The sequence below is a fragment of the Thamnophis elegans genome, chromosome 3 (genome assembly GCF_009769535.1).
Source record: "Thamnophis elegans isolate rThaEle1 chromosome 3, rThaEle1.pri, whole genome shotgun sequence".
Lineage (NCBI taxonomy): Eukaryota > Metazoa > Chordata > Lepidosauria > Squamata > Colubridae > Thamnophis > Thamnophis elegans.
In genome coordinates this window covers 4,512,526-4,536,412 of record NC_045543.1, presented here as the reverse complement: position 1 = coordinate 4,536,412, position 23,887 = coordinate 4,512,526, and the positions used below count along the sequence as shown (strand labels likewise).

The following is a 23,887-nucleotide window of genomic DNA, read 5'->3' as shown; positions in this document are numbered from 1 at the left end:
TTTAATTGATACAAAAACATAGAAAACATAAAAATAAACAAACTACACTATTCTACTATTGCATAACATTGATGATTATCTATTTAAAAGTTAAAGGGTATTTTCTCTTTTTAAAAATCCAGTGGTCATGTGAAATTACATGATTTAACACCTTCAATTATCGTAACTTCCAAGGAAAGAATTCCTTTAATAGTTTCACAATTTATTTTACTATGAAACATTGCCAACATCCAGACTGTATTGAGAAGCCTATAAAATATGTAAGTGTGGATTCGAATCTGGCTTCAGATTTAGAAAAGAAACATTTATATTGTTTTTAAAACATTCAGTTTGAAATGTACTTTTCATAATTTGTGTTATATATTATGGAAATAGGTAGAAATTGAGTTTTGCTAGTATTGGTGTTTGGTAATAGCTTTAACCGTAGGTGCAGATACACTTTTAAAAAGTTCTTTGTGGAAAAGCAATGCTACCATTTATAATATTTTATAACCGTTCTACAATTCCTTTACTTTCCTTGCAGCAGAGGCCCTTAATAATGCAGCTGGATTTGGCTTTAGAGGTTACGATAAAAACGGAGTCCCACACTGGGATTTGATTTCAAATCTACGAATTCTGCATATAGAGGTTAGTTGAAAGCTTTCCAAATTTTCTACTTTGTTGCAGTGTGAATTGAGCTTAATAGGAGTAAGAATTTCATTTTCCTTATTGCAATGATGTACAGGTAGTCCTTGACTTACAACAGTTCACTTAGTGAATGTTTAAATTACAATAGCACTGGAAAGTGACGTGACCATTTGTCACAGTTACAACCATCGTAGTATCCCCATGCGCATGTGAACAAAACTCAGATGCTTGCCAACTGACTCATATTTATGACGGTTGCAGTGTCCCTTGGGGGGGGGGTCATGTGATCGTTTTTTGCGACCTTCTGACAAGCAAAAGTCAATGGGGAAGTCAGATTCATTTAACAACCATGTTACTAACTTAACAAGTGCATGATTCACTTAACAACTGTGGCAAGAAATGGTCAAATTCATTTCACAATTGTTTCACTTAATTTTTTTAAATTATGATCCTAAGTCAATGACTACCTGTATTATTTCCACTCCCATATGGGAGTCTTAATAGGTCTCTTAATATAGGTGCTAGAAAATAAAAGCAGAAGGATCTTATTGTATTAAATTTGTGCTACTGGTTTCTCATAAGCATCTGGACACTATTAAAATAGAGATAGATAGGCCTTTGGTTTGAGCCAATTCAGCTCTTTTATATTCTTTTACATTTACATTTTAAGCTCAACTGTGATCATAAATCGAGGATTACCTGTATTTAAAAAAAAAGACCAGGAGGTCATTATACCTCCTTATCATCCTTCCTCCCTTCCCTCCCTCCCTCCTTCCTTCCCTCCCTCCTTCCCTCCCTCCTTCCTTCCCTCCCTCCCTCCTTCCCTCCCTCCTTCCTTCCCTCCCTCCTTCCCTCCCTCTTTCCTTCCCTCCCTCCTTCCCTCCCTCCTTCCCTCCCTCTTTCCTTCCTTCCTTCCCTCCCTCCTTCCCTCCCTTCCCTCCCTCCTTCCCTCCCTCCTTCCTTCCTTCCCTCCCTCCTTCCCTCCCTCTTTCCTTCCCTCCCTCCTTCCCTCCCTCCTTCCCTCCCTCCTTCCCTCCCTCTTTCCTTCCTTCCTTCCTTCCCTCCTTTCTTTCCTTTCCTCCTTCCTTCCTTCCTTCCCTTCCCTTCCTTCCCTTCCTTTCCTCCTTCCTTCCCCTCCCTCCTTTCCTCCTTCCTTTCCTTCTTCCTTTCTCCTTCCTTCCCTCCCCCTCCTCCTTCCTCCCTCCTTCCTTCCTTCCCTCCCCTTCCCTCCTTCCCCCTCCCTCCTTCCCTCCCTCCTTCTTTCCCTCCCTCCCTTCCTCCCTCTTTCCTTTTTTCCTTCCCTCCCTCCCTCCTTCCCCCCTCCTTCCCCCCTCCCTTCCCTCCTCCCTCCTTCCCCCCTCCTTCCCCCCCTCCTTCCTTCCCTCCTTCGTTCCTTCCTTCCTTACTTCCCTCCCTCCCTCCTTCCCTCCCTCCTTCCCTCCCTCCCTCCTTCCCTCCTTCCTTCCTTCCCTCCTTCCTTCCTTCCCTCCCTCCCTCCTTCCTTCCCTCCCTCCCTTAAGTACTACCCATTCTCCTCACAGAGGGACTCTGGGTTGTGTACAAATAGTAATAAATAATACAAGTAATACTTCTTATTTTTCTACTCCAGTAGAGGAAGTTGACTTTTCTTCCTTTTCTTTTATCTTATGAATAGAATGAGTAACATTTATATATAGAACATCTCGGTATGAAGGCATAGTTGCATTAACCTGTTCCAACAAAAGTTTTCTGGCACATTAAAACTGACTACCTTTTGCTCAATTCTCTGTGGTTTTAAATTTCACTTGCTCAGCAAGAATATAAGCAAGCACCATATGTTTACTGAAACTAACGGAGAGAAGAAAATTCTCCCTTTAGTATGTGTGCACACTGTTATTGTTTTTGTAGGGGACAAGAAACCCCTTCCCTATGACAAGCTGCTTCTAAACTGTTGGAGACAGATGTTATGATTAATATAAAGACTTATCAGAAGACTTGTATAATCAGTGTTTTCACCAGAATTATGACTTGAAAATACAAATTTGCCCTTTCTAACAACAGAACCTCATAAAAGCAAAATTGCATAGAAATCAGATTTTGTACTTCAGAAGTGCACTTACAAAATAATGTGTGGCTCATTTTCTTTTTTTTTTAAAGGTTTAAATACTTTGTGAAGATAGAAGTTATTTACAAACAAAAAATTTAAAAACTAAAATGCCTATAGCAGTGTTTCTCAACCTTGGCGACTTGAAGTCCTGTGGACTTCAACTTCCAGAATTCCATGCGCTGGCTGGGGGATTCTGGGAGTTGAAGTCCACAGGACTTAAAGTCATCAAGGTTGAGAAACACTGGCCTATAGCCTCTTGAAAATATTTATTTGATTTATTACTCTGGTATGAAACCACTGAACCTGACTACATAAGTACATTCACTCATTAATGGTCAAGATCGTGCCCTACCACCAGTCACCCCACCTCTAGCCTTTATTTATTATAATATTGTAATACTGCAATATTTCACTTTTCTACACTAGGCAAGATTTCAGACCTAACATTCTACCTCTAATTACAAACTATGTTATATAGAGTATACAACATACTATTTGAATGTTATTGGAAATAACATTGCAATACATGTTTGATTCCTAGCCTGATAGATATATAAAACGAAGCTGTGTAGATAGCTATAGAGATAACCGTCTCTACTATTATGGCATCCTCCCTGGAATGCTGGAGAGTTGTTAGAAAGAAATAGCTTCAGGAAATTCTCTGCCGTAATAAATTGGAACTTGATTTAAAATGGGAAATGTCCAGTTGCTGAAATTCTTGTTACCAAGTCCTTTTCATATTAGTAAATCTTGCTAAAGAATACTCTGTAAGAATATTGTTTTAAAAAACTGATTTAAGGTGGCTGCCAAAGACCCTGAAATATTTATTAATTAATTAAATCATTATGCTGCCTATCTCACTGGGATACACAGTTTATATTTGCTGAAATAATATAATCTTCTATTCATGTTGCAGTTTTCAACAAGTTTCAAGATGTTTCTTGATAACTGGAATATACAGACAGCACTTTGGCTCAAAAGGTACATTGATTGATTGGTTGATTGATTGATGTACATCCCGTTGTAATCAAAATTACTCTCAGAAACTTATATATATTATTCTCTTGCTGATAATTCAGTATTGCAAAGCTATCCCGAAGATTTGGGGATTATTGTGTACAATTATACACCCATAATGCTTTGCGCACGACCAGCGCTCCTCATTTTTGGTGTGCTTTTTTCGCCCTCCCCAGGCTCCAGAGGCTTTATAGGATCCTGGGGATGGTGAAAACAGCCCCCCTCTGCCCTCCCTCCCCGGAGGCCTTCCGGAGGCTTCAGGAGCTTCCCTGAAGGCTCCGGGGCGCGAAAAACCGACCCTATGGGCAAACCAGAAATTCGGAAGGGGACTTCCGGTTGGCTCATAGGGCCAGTTTTAGCCCTATGGAGCCTTCAAGGGCCTTCAGGAGGCTTCCCTGAAGGGTCTGGAGGCAAAAAACAACCCTATGAGCAAATCAGAACTGACTTCCAGTTTGTCTATAGGGCCGTTTTTCGCCCTCCAGAACCTTCAGGAGGCTTCCCTGAAGGCTCCGGAGGGCCAAAAACGATCCTACGAGCAAACCAGAAGTCACTTCCGGCTGGCTCGTAGGGCTGTTTTTCGCCCTCCAGAGCCTTCTTTTGAGGCCATTTTTTGCAAAAACAAAAACAAAAAAACCCTATGAGCAATTGCTTGTAGGGTCATTTTTTGCCCTCCGAGCCTTCAGGGAAGCCTCTGGAAGGCCCCTGAAAGCTCCGGACGATGAAAAACAGCCCTACAGACAACCTGGAAGTCACTTTCAGTTTGCTCATAGGGTTGGGGTTTTTTTTTGCAAAAAAATCATGTCAAAAGAAGGCGCGTGTTGGCCAGTTGTCAGACCACCTTGCGGGCCCTGACAAATTGCTCCGCGTGCCGCCTGTGGCACGCGTGCCATAGGTTTGCCATCACGGATCTAGGATATTTATTCATGGTGATATAGTTTACTAGCCTAACAGCTCGGGTCCTAACCAAGGACCTAGGAACTGTTAAGATAACGTCGGAGGATATAAGTAGTAGTAGTAGTAGTAGTAGTAGCAGCAGCAGTAGTAGTAGTTATTTGCTTTAACTGGGCAAAACAGTGCATTATAGAACATCCATTTCTGGGCCATCTTACAGAATGCGTCCAAAATAGGAGACGGAAGCTATGTTGCACCTCTTGAACATTCCCATGCACTGTTCCTACTCCGTCCCCCCTCCCCTCTGTGTTTTCCCAGATCTGGGCAACACCTATTAAGCAACCCCATTCCCAAGCCCCCACCTTCAAGCAGCATGTCTGCATATACCCACACATACTTTCCAAACCATGCAGTACCTTTTGCTCACATCAAATACCATTCCTGCCCCACACTTCTGCACACTCCTTTGCTGCCTGCCCCAACCCACTCCACTTCCTTTCGGCCTTGGACTTGCACGTTTTTGATGGCTTCCACACTGACTTTCTCCCTGCAAGCTTCCCATAAGCACAGTAAATGGAGAAGGGGGCTGGAACTGGAGAGAAGGAGGGAGGAAGGAAGATTTCTGATGCTCCTTGTTAGCTTCTCACAAAGAAACGCAATGGGGAAGCTGGCAGGAAGTCATTCCACTCCCAATGCTTTTTTGCCCACCTGTAAGTCATTCTGTTTCTCTGTTTAGGTGAGCAAATATTTCTGAAAAGATGCCAGACACATTGGGGCATGGATTGTCTAGTTAACTTTAAATATTTCCAATAACTTTTAATTTATGGAAAAATCACTTCTTAAAAGTGATTTTATAACCCGAATGATAACTCAGTCTGTTTTCATAATAATTTGTAAATTTGGTAAGATTGATTGTCTTGCATATTGCTTGGAACTTTCAAGGATTTTTTTTTTAATGTTACTTCTGGCAGGCCTTGATATTGCAAAAAATGCACTTCTTGCCTTTCAGCATAATGCTTTATATTTTTGCACTTTCAGAGTATGTTATGAACGAGCCTCTTTCAGTCCAACAATACAAACCTTTATCTTATCAGCCATTTGGCATGGGGTATATCCTGGATATTATTTAACTTTCTTAACAGGGGTACTAATGACACTCGCAGCACGAACAGTAAGTATCCCTTATATATCAGTTAAAGCAGGGGTAGTCAACCTTTTTATACCTACCGCCCACTTTTGTATCTCTGTTAGTAGTAAAATTTTCTAGTCCACTTTTATATCTCTGTTAGTAGTAAAATTTTCAAACCGCCCACCGGTTCCACAGTAAATGGTGATTTATAAAGTAGGGAAGTAACTTTACTTTATAAAATTTATAAAGCAGAGTTACAGCAAACCCCTACCGCCCGCCACGAAAGCTGGAACGCCCACTAGTGGGCGGTAGGGAGCAGGCTGACTACCACTGAGTTAAAGTGTAGTTGTGCTCTTTTTTTGAAATTAGATGTATCAATTCAAAACTTACTTAGTGTTTATTTTAAAAATTTTAGGTTAGTTCTTTATAAAAACAATTGCTTTATAATAACAAGACTTTTGAAAATCATGAAATTGCTTTATGGCATTACAGATAGTCCCGGACCTATGACCATCATTAAGCCCAAAATTTCTGTTGTTTGAGATATTTGTTAAGGGAGTTTTGCCCCCATTTTATGACGTTTCTTGCTACAGTTCTTAAGTGAATCACTGCAGTTGAAAAGTTAATAATACAATTGTTAAGTGAATCTGGCTTCCCTATTACTTTACTTGTCAAAATGTTGCAAAAGTTCCTAACATGATCTTGAGACACAGCAGCGGTCATAAGTATGAGCCAAGGTGGCGCAGTGGTTAAACGCAGCACTGCAGGCTACTTCAGCTGACTGCAGTTCTGCAGTTCGGCTGTTCAAATCTCACCGGCTCAGGGTTGACTCAGCCTTCCATCCTTCCGAGTTGGGTAAAATGAGAACCCGGATTGTTGTTGGGGGCAATATATGCTGACTCTGTAAACCGCTTAGAGAGGGCTGAAAGCCCTATGAAGCGGTATATAAGTCTAACTGCTATTGCTAATTGCCAAGCATCTGGATTTTGATCACATGATCATGAGGATGCTACAAAGATCGTAAGTGGGAAAAACAGTTCAAAAGTCACTTTTATCAATCCTGTTATAACTTTGAATTGTCCCTAAATGAAGTGTTGTAAGTTGAGGATTATTATTTGATTATTTAGTATTATTATTATTATTATTAATAATAGTATTATTATTATTATTAATAATACTAATTTAGTATTATTATTATTATTATTATTATTATTATTATTATTTAGTATTTGATTATTTAGAGATTCAATTCATATGGCTGTCCCAGATGTAACTCTAGCAGTTAACACAAAGATATCAAATGAACTAACCACATTTTGTGTCTAAAGCACTTCACACCTCTATCTGATTAATTCCTTAACAATGAGTTCATGCCTCAGGGCAAAACAAAAGATATTTAATGTCTTATTCATAGACCAGTAAGATTGGGATTATCTGGATTTTGAAGGCTATGCTATTCCACAGGGCAGGCATAATGATAGAGAAGGGACTCTTTGCAAATATGGTTAATAATAAACAGTTTCCCAACCAATTTTTTAATACTTTCAGCCAAGTTTCTACTTTTCATAGGTGTTTATAGGTCTGTGGTGGGATTCAAATAATTTAACAACCAGTTCTCTGCCCTAATGACCATGTGAGTAGGTGGGGCTCGGTAGTCATGTGACTGGGTGGGCGTGGCCAAATCAAGGTCACTCACGTTGATGGGCGCTTCACCTTAGCTGTTACAATGTACTAAGGGTTAACCGGAGAGGCAGTTTCTATAAGCAGGTCAATAAGAATTAGGCTAGAAACAACACCAGAATGTTTCCTTCCTGCCTTCCTTACAGGATTAGCCCTGGAAAGTGGGAAAAAACAAAAGGAGATTTCTTCCAACAATCGGTTCTCCGAACTACTTAGAAAGTTACCAACCGGTTCTCCCGAATAGGTGCGAACTGGCTGAATCCCACCACTGGCCTGTCTGTTTTATTTTGTTTCTGCATTATTTTATTTTAAAAAAAATCCATCTACAAATGGTAACGCATACTTTAAGCATACTTTTTTAAGAAATTGTTTTTCTTAAGTATCAGTTCTCAAACCCCATATTTAAAAGGTATTGGGGTCATTTATTTATTTTTTGAGCTGAAAATGCAGCACAGATTTCAGAGAAGTATAAAATCTCAAGATTAATTATGTTTTAATCCTCATATTGTACACGAAGGATCTATCAGGTCAGTTTGTATTGAAATTTACAAAAAGTGTGTCTGTCTCTCAAGTAACCAATTGAAGAAATGTCTATTTTTTTTAAATTTAGCTGCCTTTAGATATAGCTTTTTCTAAGATTTATATAGATATTACCTGTTCTGTAAAAATGTTTATTTACTAATTAAACCTCTCTCTCTTTAAATTTAGGTTAGAAAGAACATTAGAAATTATTTTCTTGATTCTCCAGCCATTAAATTATGTTATGATATCATGACATGGATCACAACTCAAATAGCAATAAGTTACACTGTTGTGCCATTTGTACTGCTCTCCGTAAAACCCTCCTATGTATTTTACAGGTAAGATGATCCTTTAGCCTTTTTTAAAAACACCACTTTAAATGGAAAGAAAGTTATTTACATGTGCTGACAGTTGAGAAAGCAGTACTGTAATCCATTTTTAAATTTCATCTGGCTAGAACGTTATGTGATGTTTGGTGCCTGATTGAGATTTAGGAAATTAACAGAGAATGCACAAACAAAGAAAACGTTTTGTTCATCATAGTAGCGGAAGACACTGGAAAAAAACAGAAAAAATACTATAAGGAGTTTCCAGTCAGCAAATTCAGTCATCTCAGCCACATATTTTCCCACTGGTCCAGGGGTGGGTTTCTCGCCCCGTTCCAACCGGGTTCGGTTGGAACGGGGCCGGCGGCGTCCTCGTGCACGTGCGCGGCGCACGCATGCGTACTAGCGTCTGTGCGATGCTCCAGCTGCTTCTGGACGATCGCGCAGGCGCTGTATGCATCCTGCGTATGCGTGGAAGCGCAGAACTCATCAAAACCGGGTAAGGAGCGCGGGCGGGCGGCTGGGCCCTTCGCCGTTCCCGGAAGTTACTTACTTCCGGGTTCACCGACCAACCGGTTCGCAGGGACCGCCGCGAACCGGTTGAAACCCACCCCTGCACTGGTCCATTTATATATTTTAACCACACGATGGTGTTTCTGGCATTAGAAAATGGCCAGGCTTTCCTAGTATGGGAAAATTGACAGGGGAGGATAATAAGCTATTTATTTTCTCCAATCTGAGATAGCCAAATAATCTCATATATTTACAAACACACACACACACACAGCATTGTACTGCTGGTTTTCGGACAAGTAGATAAATATAGAGTGTTGAAACATTATCATATAATGATCAAAACCCTTTATTTCTGTCTCTTTGCTTAGTTCCTGGTATTTCTCCCTCCATATTGCCTGCATTTTAGTGCTGATGTTTCCAATTACAAGAACTCAAAAAGGAAATAAAGAGCAAGAAAGCATCCAGCCTTCGTGGTCCAAACAGCAAGAAGAAGGGAAAGAAAAAAGAATTACAGGACATAATAGTTATTCTGTGGCAAACAGCTTCAATCAAAGAAGAGACATCACATCCAGAAACACAGCAACAGAACAATGATTACAGATGCTATAGATGCTATATTTTATATTTTCAAGACCATTTATAGCACCTTTTAAAAGGGGGTTGTATTTGTCTGAAAAGATGGTTAGAAAAGAACGCTATATCTCTAGGGAATTCACTAGTAAGATGAAAGCAAAGCTAATTAACCACTCCCGTGCCATGTTCCTATGGATCACGCCTTATATGGAAATATTACAATTATTTCAGTGGGCACTCTGGACCAATAGCGTACGTCATCGGTGTGGCCCCTATGATGAATGTACATTGTAAATCCCTAGGCATTTGTGGGGGTGGGAAACCGTTGTGTCAATCTGGAATACCAGAAAGGGAAAAAATCTTGCATTGCCTTAAACCCTCTATCTACTGAAAAGTAATGTTTCTAAATAGTATTTTCATGTTTAGTATAATATATTTAAAGTATGATTCAAAAGTAAGCTTTGGATTCTGAGGGACGAAACGAGAAATGGAAGCAGAAACCCCCCCCCCCCCCTGCCTGAAGTCAAAAGAAAAAGGAATTGCAATAAGCTATCTGGAGGGTTTTCTTAGTATATCAGGTTTTGTACAGTAGAGAACGGAAAGCATTGCTAATGCTAAATCATGGTTGGTGTCTCTGATTAAAAACAGTGGTTAAAGGAAAGCCCTCTGAAAACTTTTTTTTAAAAAAAATATATTAAAAGTCATCCTTTCTAGAGCCAAATGTTTTAATGTAAATTTGTTCTTTAGGATGAATAAGCTTGCACAAAATGTGCACAGAATTCCTATTAAAGCTGCAACTTTCCAATAGCAATTCTCCTTCTAATCCTATAGAAATAATTTCACAGGTTGGGGGGCACTAGTAAAGATGGATCCGATATAGAATTAGTGTGAAAAAGGTGCTTAAGATGGCCACTTTATCTTATGGTTATAATTCAGTTTATATTAAACAAAAAAAAGTGAAATTGTTAAATTGGTACTGCCTAGCTGGACACCATAAACTCTGTGACACCAGAATACCCGTGGTTTAGAAAAAAAAATTGAAGCGGGATGTAATATATGGGGACCATAGTGTAATATTTGATAAAACTTTCCCAACCAATCCTTTTGTTTCATAATTTTACCTTAAAAATATATTAAGGGAATTGATAAATTGTTGCTTTCTGATGCAAATTTATAATGGGTAAAGAAATGATGTGCTAAAGGGCTATAACTTTCATTTGCTTGCTTGTTATATCTGTTATATTTTTTACTGAATGGAAAAGATTGTTATCTTTAAAATACACAGAAAAGGGACCTAGGGTGAGAAATGAAAAATGACATTTGGTTATTATTAAAATAAGATGATTTTTCATCCCTATTTTGTTTTAAAACCTAAATGTTATATGCCACATGTCCAAATATTTAATGAACCCAGACAGAGAGCAATAGATCCTGGCTATTGTCAGGATCCTTGGAAAGAAATGATAGACACGTTTCAGCAGAAATGTCAAGTTATCGTAAATTCGATCTTCCAATCTGTCTTTCAATGACAAATAAGAGTAGACTATATTTCTTGTTTGGGGTGTTCATTCTGTTCTGAAATCTTCCTTCTAGAGAGAACTACAGACAGATGTGTCTTGTGGGAGGAAACAAATGAGGCGAGTTAATAATTTCCCTAGCAAATCGAGCTTTCATTTGGAGAGTAGGTAATTGAATATTAAAAAGGGCTTTCATGTTGGTGAAAATAAACAAATTATCATTAGGAGAAATAGGCTAACTGTATCTCCTGATGTAAACACAAAAAAATCTTTTAGTTTGTTGCAGAACATGTTGGGGCAACATGCAAACAGATTTACGATGGTTTTATTTGTGCCAAATTACTTCTCCGCCCCCCCCCCCCCACTCAAATTCAGATATATAATGGAAGCTCCAGTTGAATACATGAAGTCTTCTTTATGCAGAAATCTGCACTGTATGACAGGGGTGGGTTGCTGCCGGTTTTACTACCGGTTTGCAACCCGTGTGCAACACGGCGTGCTGTTCAATGTAAAGTGTTCTTCGCGCACGGTCACTAAAAACCAAAATGGCAGCGGCCCAGCAGCGGCGAGGGAACTGGTTCGGGGGCGTGGCAGGCCTGGGTCGCTGCCGGTTCTGCGACCCAGGCCTAAATTCCACTATCGGTTCGAACGAACCGGGCCGAACCGTGAGCAACCCACCTCTGCTGTATGAGCATCGGGAAGAAACTACTGTGGCCACATGCAATGAAGCTGGATAATATTGTCTGCAATGATACCTTGCTATAACCGTGACCCGTCAAAACCGCGGTCCACTAAAGCGCGCCCGATCAAAGCGCGTACGTGACGTCATCAGCAGCGCGACAAATAAAATTAAAAATAAATTAAATTAAAATTAAATTAAAGCAAGCCGATTCACGTAAAGTTAAGAGTTAGGTTTAGGGTTAGGGTTAGGTTAAGGGTTAGGGTTAGGTTTAGGGTTACGTTAAGCGTTAGGGTTAGGTTTAGGGTTAGGTTAAGGGTTAGCGTTAGGTTAAGGGTTAGGTTTAGCGTTAGGTTAAGGGTTAGGTTTAGGGTTAGGTTTAGGGTTAGGTTTGGGGGGGTTAGGTTTAGATTTACGCGTTAATTTTAAGTTTACCGCTCACAGCGTGCTGTTTTTGTCGCGCTGTGATGACGTCACGCGCTTTCGTCGAGCGCGCTTTAGTCTACCGCAGTTTTGTGGTGGAACCGCTATAACTACTTTCTATAAAGGTTAAACGTGGCTGCCCAGTTGTTCACTTAACATTATATTAAAGGTATCTCTGGCTATTCATAGTAAAGAGGAAAATATAAATATATTTTGGTGCATTCTCTGCAATGGTGTATCTGTACAAAAAATGTCAACATCAGTAGAGGTAGCTCCTATTTACTGAAGACTAATTTTCCCTATCTACTGCCTTGTTCAATGATGTTTCAACAAATGCTACTTGTTAGACACCAGTTGAACACCATCTGTTTCTTCTCCTGCCCCTCCATCCTTCTCTCTCACACAATTACCCCATTTCAGAATTTACAAGGAAACTCACTTCCGGTGTATGAAAAAGCAGCTATTTATTTTACTCCTAGAAATCAGTGGAAACCACTGAAAACTTGAAAAACCTGCTTCGTCCACTTTTTACCTCCTCCTCATACGTCTTGTCCTGTTTAATCTTTTGGGAATAAATAACAAGTTCCGCAGGGATAGTGAAGATGAAGGATCAAAAGGTTTTTTTTTATTTTCATTTTCTGGCTTGTCTGTTAAACCAAAGCGAGGCCATTGGCAAAGCAGCCATCTCACCTCCAGCCCTGAAAAGGAAACACGAAATCTGTTCTGTAGTTTGCAGTTTCCCCTGCCTATCAATTGACCATAACGTTAGTATTTGGATTCATGAAATGAGCTTTGTACCTGTATAGTATTTAGATTATAGAATTTGCAAAATATGCTCTGTGCTCTTTAACATTCTCTTATCAGAGTACAATCTAAATATTTTGCCAAATTCTTTCCTCTAGCACAAACAATTGAACTCATTAACTTAATTATTTATAACTTCGCGCATAGTTACATGGAAGCAGATAATCGAATATAATCTGATCTACTTCAGAATAAATGGACAAAAAAAACCCTGTTCTATTTCTTACTCTGTGATAGAAGATTAATGTAGTTAAATCTTTCTTACCGTCATAGACCAGCAAAACATTGTTATACTGAATTTCCTGGAAATATAGTTAGAATATATCCAATCAGAACTGAGGATCTTAATCCAACTAAAGTTATAACAAGCAAAAGTTATGTGATGATATGACACTAAACTTATTTTTGTAGGCTTAAAACCAGGGAGTAGAAGATAAAAAAAACATTTTTTTAAAGTTAATTCCAAATAGACAGTTCTTTGTAAAGAAAGTGAACTTGACATGGCTCTCAGCTGCTTATGAAATTGATAAAACTAAGATTTTGTAAGTTTTGACATCTTTTAGAAATCGGATCCTTGAAAGGAACTGGTTATTTTTCCAAAAGATATTTATCTTTCATTATTTATTATTTGAGAACTTAAAATACGGGTTGTCCTCAACGTACAACAGTTTGTTTAGTGACTGACCGAGATTACAACGACTGAAAAAAGCGACTGTTTTTCACACTTAATGACAGTTGCAGCATCCATACGGTCACATGATCAAAATTCGGATGCTTGGCAACCGGTTCATATTTATGACCGTTGCAGTGTCCTGGGGTCACGTGATCCCATTTTGCAACTTTCTGACAAGGTCAATGGGGAAACCAGATTCACTTAATTGGATTACTAAATTAACAACTGCAATGATTCACTTAACCATTGTGGCGAGAAAAGTTGTATAATGGAGCAAAACTCAATGTCTCGCATAGCAACATAAATTTGGGGCTCAATTGTGATTGTACGTTAAATATATTTAACTGTATTTGAGTTTTTATTCTTGCTTACCAGGGAAATTCCTTTTTTTTTTTCCAGACTCACATTTTGGAAACTATTATTAGAGCTATGCAAAGCACTAGTACTACAGAACATATTATGGAACACCTTTTGCTGGTGCACCAGAGGAGCTGCGTCCTTTACAAAGTTCACAGAGCTGCTTTGAAAGCTATCTCTAGTTCAGTGTTTCTCAACCTTGGCCACTTGAAGATGTCCGGACTTCAACTCCCAGAATTTCCCAGCCAGCGAATGCGAATGCTGGCTGGGGAATTCTGGGAGTTGAATTGAATTGAATTTATTATATTTCTATGCCGCCCTTTTCCCCTAAGGGGACTCAGGGCGGCTCACAATCCAAGTCAAGGGAGGGGGTACAGATAAGGAATAAAAAAGACGAACAGAACAATACACAATTTAAAAGCACACGACAACCATACCATTCGAGGGGGGGGGGGCAAAAGCTCTTTAGCCCCAGGCCTGTCGGAACAACCAGGTTTTAAGGGCTTTGCGGAAAGCCTGGAGGGTGGTGAGGGTCCGAATTTTTACGGGGAGCTCGTTCCAGAGGGCCGGAGCAGCCACAGAGAAGGCTCTCCACCGGGTGGTCGCCAGTCGGCATTGGCCGGCGGATGGAATTCGGAGGAGGCCTAATCTGTGGGATCTAATCGGTCTATTGGAGGTAATTGGCAGCAGGCGGTCTCTCAAGTACCCAGGTCCAATACTATGAAGTTGAAGTCCGGACATCTTCAAGTGGCCAAGGTTGAGAAACACTGCTCTAGTTGTTTCCATAGAGGAGGGAGGGAGAGAGACAGACAAAGCACATCCACTGGGATCCTCAAGGAAGCTATGTGGCTGCTTTAGTACTATATATAGTACTTCCAACAGCGGTACTTCATTTGCACAAACATGCTACTGCTCAGTAGTTTAAATGCTCAACCTTAATTATAGCATAGAGTGTTTTACATCAACTGGGGGGCCAGCCTATGAAAACCCTCCCTTAGTTCCTTGAGGTTCTACCACCAAATTCTGCGGCATCATGGCTGATATTCAGCAATGCAGTTTTTGAAAATACAGAGCAGAAACTAAAGGACTCCGGGATGCAAACTTCTTCAAACCCACAAACCCAAAACCACATTACAAAAAATTAAGAATTAACAACAGGACTTTATTAGAGGATGTTAGACGGAAATAACATTTTCGCCTCAAAAAGGTCTTTCAGAAGACTCCAATGCAGAAAAATATCTAACCCTTGACTTTAGAAAAAAGATCACTATGGATACTGATTCACCCAGTGTTGTTCTACACACACAGAACAACCTGCTGTGTGAAAGGGGAAAAAATTATTTTAGCCAAAGTTCAATTATGAAATATGTTTGTATCTTTCCACAGAAATTCCTATGTGTCCTGAAAACCTCTGCTAGGAAACCAATCTAAAAGGCCTGGGACGCAGAGTAGCAAACATGGAAGTTCTGGGTGTGCAAATTTTCATAACCCTGGATATTTGTAATAATTGTAATAATTATTTTTCTATGGTATGTAATTTCCATTCTGGGCCAACTTGAAAATACTGAAAACTTGTAACTTGCCCTTTGTCTTTGACAGGTTTCAATCTTATTGTCACATCAGTTTTCTTCTTTCTTTTTTAAAATATTTTTTTCTTTGGCATCGATTCAAGTTGAGTCCCTGGGATCATTGTCTAGTTCACTATAGTAATTTGATGGGCAGTTCTGCTCACCTTGGCTTTTCTGTTTCCATTGCACATACTTCAGGGGTGGGTTTCTTGCCCCGTTCCAACCGGTTCGGTTGGAACGGGGCGGGCGGCGTCCTTGTGCACGCGCGCGGTGCACGCATGCGTACTAGTGTCTATGCGATGCTCCAGCTGCTCCTGGAGGATCGCGCAGGCGCTGTATGCGTCCTGCGCATGCGTGGAAGCGCAGAACTCATCAAAACCGGGTAAGGAACGTGAGCGGGCGGGTGGGCCCTTCGCCGTTCCCGGAAGTTACTTACTTCCGGGTTCGCCGACCAACCGGTTTGCAGGGACCGCCGCGAACTGATTGAAACCCACCCCTGACATACTTGTAAAATCTGTCCCTCTATGGCAGAAGTCTCAAACATTGTTTAGAACAGTGCATATCATAATTGCATCCAAACTCAAGGTTTCACTACATTTGTTTTTCTTTTGTTTTGTCCTGCTATATATATAATTTCATGTCCTTTTGCTTTTCATGATTATTGATTCTGTCTCGTTTTCTCCTACCTATGATCTTAACAATGGCAAAAAGGTACAATAGTATATAAAAATACTATTGAAGCCAAACCTCAAATATGTTTGCTAGCGCTGCAAAAATATTCTACAGGTACTGAATGGAAACCAGCAACACCATGGGCGTAACATAGTCACTAAAGTTAATATGTTAGTGCAAAAATATGAATGTGGAAGTCAGTACACATTTGGATACACATTAAAGGGACTTTTTCTTAGTTGAATGTGGAAACAGTTATGTATTTTTCCCCTCCAGTATCTGCTTTTTTAAGAGGAAAACATGCTTCAGAAGTGGCTAGTTGCAGTATTTCCTCAAATTGCCTTCCCCAATTCAAAATATAAAGACCTTATCCATGGATTTCATTTTTATTATTCCAATCTCTCTATATTTTAAAAAACAAATTGTTATTTTTGAACAGATCCATACAATTAGGTCTTGGTGTATGGTAATTTAATATACCACTGTGTTAGTTTACACTGTGATGTGATATTTTAATAATTACTTATTTCTAGTTTTGTCTTGGAGATGCTACAATTATGTAGCATACTGCTATGTTTTAAAGGTGTTTTTAACTTACCTATAAATGTTTTTCTAATTTGCAAATTTCAAATCTGATTAAACAATAGCAAAAAAGGGGTCTTGTTTTCTCTATATCATAATTGTTACATTGATTTAAATATAATGCCTTACAAATAAGCTGTAATGTCTAATTGATAAGTCACTAGAAAATAGCAAGAAATCTCTTAATTTCTATATTGCAGAAATACAGGTGACCTTTGCAGCATCCCCATGATCATGTGATCAGAATTCAGGTCGAGGAATACCTGTGTATAGTGAATGGTGCCCCCAAAATAAAAATTTTGAGATGTGATTTCCATAAAAGTAGTTGTGAAATACAAATTGATAATTGACACTTGAGATTTAATAAATAATAAATTAATCTGGTTCCAGCTGAGACACCTAATTTATAGTTCTAAATGTTACATCCTGATCTGTGAATGAAAAAGAATAGATTGTGAAAAAGATTAGCATTTAAGCCTGATGATGTTTCCCTACAAATTGACCCTTTAAATTTAATGACCCTTTTCCAGAATAATCCAGATGGGAAGGGGTAATCTTATGCTTGATAATATCAAATAACAAAGCTGCACAACAGATAGTCAAGATGTTTTGGTGAAATCGTGGAAAAAAAAAGGCTGAAAACTGAAAACTTGGCTCAAGCACTTTTAATGAAAAATATATACATATTTCTCTTGATAAAGATTTACAAAACAACGCATGATGATTTGATTTTATGAGGCCAGCATCATTGGAAACAATCTTGTTTCCTCACCCTTGATTTTCATTTATTTATTTATTTATTAGACTTATATACCGCTTCATAGGGCTTTCAGCCCTCTCTAAGCGGTTTACAGAGTCAGCATATCGCCCCCACAGTCTGGGTTCTCATTTCACCCACCTCGGAAGGATGGAAGGATGAGTCAACCTTGAGCCGGTGAGATTTGAACTGCTGAACTGCAGATAACAGTCAGCTGAAGTGGCCTGCAGTACTGCACCCTAACCACTGCGCCACCTCGGCTCATGACGCGTCAATCCCATTTTAATGCTGTTAGCACAGCATTCTTTCAAGATAAGTGGTAGAGGTAAGAGCCCCAGCTGTAATTTCTGAAGGGGAACTCAGATAACAGGTTCTTTTGCTCCTTAGGATGTTCTTCTACACCTAAGTTAAAATCTGGGGAGCTGTGATGATCCACTACTCCCATTCTTAGCTATGACAACATGGTTAATTTTAGATGGGTTACAACTCTCTGTTGAGCTTGCATTTAGTTGTACAACTAAATGGCAAGTTGGAGAAAGATTCGGGGGATCTTGCTAACGTTTCGTCTTGATTATTAAATTGCTGAAGTGAACACATCATTGTGCCTTATTACCTGTTCACTGGGCTTCTCCAAAGCACCTGAGGGCAGGATGAGAAGATGGAAACCTGTTCTGACCCCCCTTCTTCGCTCGTTCACAGACGACAGTCAGACAGACTTAAAAGGAAATAACTTTATCAGTCCTGGCTCACGCTGGCTGCGAGCCCAAAAATAAACATAAATAATGTCTCTGGCAAAAAGGTTACGCAGCAGAATGCAAAAACAAAGAGCTATTACAGCAACACCAGGTTTACAGAAAGAAAGCAAATCACTTATCCAAGTGCCTCTCACAAACAAACCACAACCGATGAACGACGAACCACGAATGAACGAGTGAACGTTGACTTCTGCAACCAGGGCGTGGCACCATCAGTCCTTTTATCTCCAGAAGACGATACTAACGAGCCCCAGCTGCATTGTTATTCCTGCATCCCGACTCAATTCACAGCAAACTTCTGCTGAGTCACAACAGAAACCTATCAAGGAGAGATTCAACTTAGAAATGAGAAATTTCCTGACAGAACAATTAACCAGTGGCTTGCCTCCAGAACCTGTGGCGGTTTTTAAGAGATTGGACAGCCATTTGCCTGGAATGGTACAGGGTTTCCTGTTTAACCAAGCAGTTTGGAGTAGAAGAGCTCCACAATCCCCTCCAACTCCATTTTGTTATTTGCCTCTTGTGGCAAACAGTGAGGCAAGTATGAGGCTCAGATAAAGCAATGGTTAGATGCAGAGTTCTACACTCCCCATTGGTCAGCAAGCAGGATTGTGGGTGATACTGAGCATTATGAGATGGGAAGTATCTTCCACTCTGGCCTATGGAAATATTTACGGTATGTCCTTTGTTGAGGAAAGGGAGAGACAGGAAAAAAGGGGGAGGCAGAACGTGATATGTGCTTCAGATGTTGACTCAAAACTCTGTGGTTAGTCTAGTGATAGACTATAATCTTCTAAAACACATACTCCTAACAGTTCTATTCTCAATCTTGATGTTGAGCTGAGGCTCGACATTACTATTACTTTGTTCTATCTGCATATGCTGGCCTAGACCGGCTGAGAATTGATTCCCCCCAAACTAGCAGTGAACAAGTAGAGAAATTCACATGGCTGGCTACAATACAGGTTAGTCCTTGACTTACAACAGTTCATTCAGTGACCGTATGAAGTTACGACAGCACTGAAAAGAGAGACTTATGATCATTTTTCACATGACCATTGCAGCATCCCCATGGTCATGTGGTCAAAATTAAGCCGCTTGTATTTATGACAGTTGCAGTATCCCAGGGTCACGTGATTTACCTTTTGCAATCTTCTGACAAGGAAAGTCGATGGGAAAGTCTGATTCATTTAAACAACTTTGGCAAGAAAAGTCGTAAAACGGGGCAAAACTCAACAAATGTCACACTTAGCAACAGAAATGTTGGGCTCACTTGTGGCTGTAAGTTGAGGACTACCTGAACATGATATGTCTTAGCTTAATCTTAAACTTGCAAGGTGGAGAAGCTTTTGTTAAGTTGAAAATCGGGAGCTTGAAAATAAGATTTTCTCTCAAAATAGGATCTACACCAGAGGTGCTATTCAGTCAGTCCTGACAGGAATGGGAATTTTGCGGTATCCTTTCCCTGCGATGCTCACAAAGCCACGGCCACAGAACCTGTAGTAAACTTTTTTGAATCCCACCACTGATCTACACCTGCAATTTTCTCTTTCCCTTGGGGCAGCAATGAATGTCTTATAATTCTGCCATGCCTCTGTCTGCCTGATGGGACTCCTTCACCATTCCTACAACTGTTGTGCATAGTGGCCATAAGATTAGGTTTAGGGTTAGGTTAAGGGTTAGTGTTAGGTTTAGCATTAGGTTAAGGGTTAGGTTTAGGGTTAGGTTTAGGGCTAGGTTTAGGATTAGGTTTCAGGGGGTTAGGTTTAGGTTTAGGGGTTAATTTTAGCTTTAGCGCTCACAGCGTGCTTTTTTTGTCGCGCTGTGATGACGTCAGGTACGCGATTTCGTCGAGCACGCTTTAGCCGAACGCGGTTTTGTGGTGGAACCCTTAGTTTGAGATTAGAGTTGTAGTATTGCATAGTTCAGGAAAAACAAAAAAAAACATCTAAAATTTCTTTTCCCAATAAAATGAGATTCAACGTTTAGAGTAAGACAGTTTTGAAGGGATCACAAGTTTCATATATTAGAAATACAAGTAAAGAAACTTTGGAACTGGCAACCTTTAAACTGTGATTGTTCAATGAAAAGTCCCCATAATGTTCTTTTGGGGCAGGAATTGATGATTCTGGAGCCATCTTTGTAGATTCTGTAGAAATACAGTATTAGATTTTAGAGAAATTTGAAAAAAAAAATGGTTTTGCCTTCTTAATTCTCCAACAAACCATGCCAGACATCATCTAGACTGGCAAATTGTATTTCAATGAAGGACAAATAATTTTCCTTGCCATAATCATCCTAAGCATTACTGGATTGGCTTACTATAGTGTTCTTTCCTCTTACCATAATCTTGCTTACTCTTTAATAAGGCATTGAGAGAAATGGATCTAAGAGTCTGGTGGACTGGCTGAGTTGAGAACATTTTCTTAGAACGTGCTAATGTTTTACAGACAGTAATTTGGAAATTTCAATTTCAGCAGTCCTTAAAAACATTGTGTGTGACAATTGGGAATTAAATTATATTACAGCAAGGATGCTGAAGTTCTGTCAAAGGATTTTATACAATATTCAGATGACTTGCTGGTTCTAGGTTACAGCTTAAGCTTTTCTACTTACTTAACCTTCTTCTCCACAATCCTCCTCCAAACAAAACAGCACTTTTTTGTCCACTCAGTAGATGCCTCTGGGGCCATAAAAAGGGTCCAAATAGTCACATGCAAGCTATATTTTTCACTTCCTTTCATTACTGCATACTTTCCTTGTTTATTTACGTATATCCTTATCTCTAGATAAAGGTCTCATGCAATGCGATGTAATTTAAAGTTCTTGTTGTGTTGCCTGCATGTACATATTCTGTATGATTAAAAGGCAGGTATTTTAGTCACTTTCAAAATTATCTGTTCTGGCTGTTTTAAAGGTGTCCTATGTCTACTGATACCTCCTGAACGGCAACTATATTCATCTTTAAAACAAACCTGTCTCAAAAAAATCCTGTAATACTTTATTGTGTTTACTTGCCTGAAACTCTGGCGTGCAGGTAGTTTGAATTCTTATTTAGCTATGGCAAATGATTGCTAGCTATTTGGCAAATAGTTTGTGTCAATCAGCATCAATTCCTCTAAAACCCATGTTTATGGAGATTTTGTAAAACCCTTGAGAAGGAAATGAATATCAGCAAGCCAAACTTTCTGCCATCTTTACTAATGCCAGTATAAGAAAAGTACGGGAGCTAATTAATCTTAAGCATTTTCATATTAACTGTAAAATAGCTGATAAACATAGTGTGGGAGGAGTTTGGCTTATGTAATTTAGCACCATTGATTAGAAGTCAAACTCATTCAGATGCATGTAAAATTCTGATGCTATTTAAGGACAAAAATCTATTTTCCGTAGAGGAAGAATTAGAGAAGCTTGTGGTGTATTCATATAACATGCTTGTTTTGCGTTAATTGGACCATGGTTTAAATAATGCTGAGTCAAAGCACCTAATAGTATTGCTACTTGCTAGTAATAGTCTGTTGTATGATTTGTTGTTTATAGCCTACCTTTATTATTTTTAAAGGCAGTGAATGTTACACCATAGCAGTGGTGGGTTTCAAAAATTGTTCGAACCTACTCTGTGGGTGTGGTCTCCTTTGTGGGAGTGGCTTGCTGCCCATGTGACCGGATGGGAGTGGCTTGCCACCCATGTGACCGAATATGAAGATGCCGACGACACTTGTCAGAACCACCTTAAATTACCCCCCCCCACAGCACTGGCATGCATAAGAATATGATGTAAACTTGTTTGTTAAAAGGCATCTTTGGTTTGCGTTAAAACAACTTCAACACACGCAATGTTCTGTTGCACCACAAACGCAGTAGTCATCCTTACCTTTCACAGAGGCACTGAGTTTTATAAATAGGAGCATGATAGTGTAGAATAATCATATCCAAGGACCAGTGGTGGGTTTCAAAAAAGTTTGGAACCTCTTCTGTAGGTGTGGCCTGCTTTCCGGGTCCACTGGTGGAACCTCTTCTAACCGGTTGGGTAGATTTGACGAACCGGTTCTACCGAATAGGTGCGAACTGGTAGGAACCCAACTCTGCACCATAGCCTCTGCTTCCTACTTTCCAACAACCCTGCGAGGTGTGTTGGGCTGAGAGAGGGGGACTGGCCCAAAGTTACCCAACTGTCTTTTATGGCAAATGCTTTAAAGTCTCTTGTTTTCTAGCCTTCTGCCTTAGACTAAACTGGTTTTCCCCCCTAGAATTTGAATCTAGCCTCAAAAGACTTTTTTCACTGCTAGAGTTTAAATTAGATCTCTGTATATTTGATTCTATATACAAATGAAGTAATTCTAAGTCATGGTTTTACAGTTGGCATTACAGATGATTCACAGGGACTATTAGTAAGTGACATATACTCTTAGTCCTGCAGCCAGCCTCTGATGATAGCAGTTAACCTTACCCTTCTTTTAACTTGTTTATTAAGTCAAGTCGCCTTCAAGGTGAGCTCACCTCCTGGGAACTTAACAAACACACCCATGTAACCTTCTTGGCAACAGCAACAGAAATATGGAAATAACTGGCTGATAACCTGGCATTGCCCGGGTATTTATTTATTTACCCCGATGTCTGTAGCAGCTCCGGCCCTTTGGAATGAGCTCCCCGCGGAGATCCGGACCCTCACCTCTCTCCAGGCCTTCCGGAAAGCCGTCAAAACCTGGCTGTGCCGGCAGGCCTGGGGTTGATGAGTTCCCCTCCCCTCTCGACTGGTATGGCTGTGTGATTTTCGTGTATTTTAATTATGTGTACTGTTGTTTATGTTCCCTTTCCCCTTTGAGTTGTTCGCCGCCCTGAGTCCCTCCTGGAGAAGGATGGCATACAAATAAACCAAAACTAAACTAAATTAAACTAAACTAAGTGGCAACGCAAATACAGAATGGGCTGTCCTGCCTCCTTCCATTAACGTCACCGCAATTCCTGAAGAGGCAATGGCAAGAGCGATTTCTCCCTGAGCCCTGATTTCAGAGACAATTAAATTAGTTAAAAATGTTTTCCCTGTGGCCCCAGGAGGCGTCAAGAAAAATGATACCACCTTGTTGTTTTTTCTAGCTGATCCGTGATCATTTGGTATGCTTTTTCCTGATCTTGATTTAGAAGTGGCTGCTTGTCCATGATATATGCACTAACAGCCCCGCAGGCTGTATCTTAACAGAATTTGAATCCAAAATGCACACTCTTTGTCAGAGGTTCCTTTAAGAATCTTTGGCCTGCCACACACTCATTAAGTGGCGGGGGGGGGGGGGCGGGAATAGCAAGGGGTAGAATGTGTTGTTTTCAAAATAAAAAATTCCTTTCTAGAAGCTAAAGGTCATCTTTTGTCTCCGCATCTTTGCACGTGACCGGAAGCAGCTGGGCGTAGGTGCTAGCGTGGAAGAAGAAGATTGGACCATGTGATGGATTTGTGGGTGTGGGGACAAGATCATGAACTTTTAACTGGGTGGGATTCTGATGTAATTTCCAGAATTGGGATTTCACAGCAATGTGCTAAGATGTCTGATTTATTAAATTGGAACTTTAAGGATCGTTTTGCCTTGGACTCTGATTTAATTCTACATGATACTTCGAACGCTGACATTATCACTGTCAAAAGTACTGTGATTTGACACTATAGATATAATTCATTCCTTTCCATTTCAGTGGCTCAGGTGTTCCAGTTATGCTGGAATACTCACATAGACACATACT

At 39.9% G+C, this 23,887-nt stretch overlaps 1 protein-coding gene across 1 annotated transcript in view; it reads left to right on the top strand.

Moving 5' to 3' along the window:
• Positions 1–11,388, top strand: part of MBOAT2 (membrane bound O-acyltransferase domain containing 2) — a 95,556-nt gene extending 84,168 nt beyond the window's left edge. The window contains 5 exon segments of the mRNA XM_032214653.1: positions 529–627; positions 3,630–3,694; positions 5,660–5,792; positions 8,139–8,290; positions 9,163–11,388. Of these exon segments, the coding sequence (XP_032070544.1) occupies positions 529–627; positions 3,630–3,694; positions 5,660–5,792; positions 8,139–8,290; positions 9,163–9,388 (675 nt within the window). The 3' untranslated portion in view covers positions 9,389–11,388.
• The last annotated feature ends 12,499 nt before the right edge of the window (positions 11,389–23,887 follow it).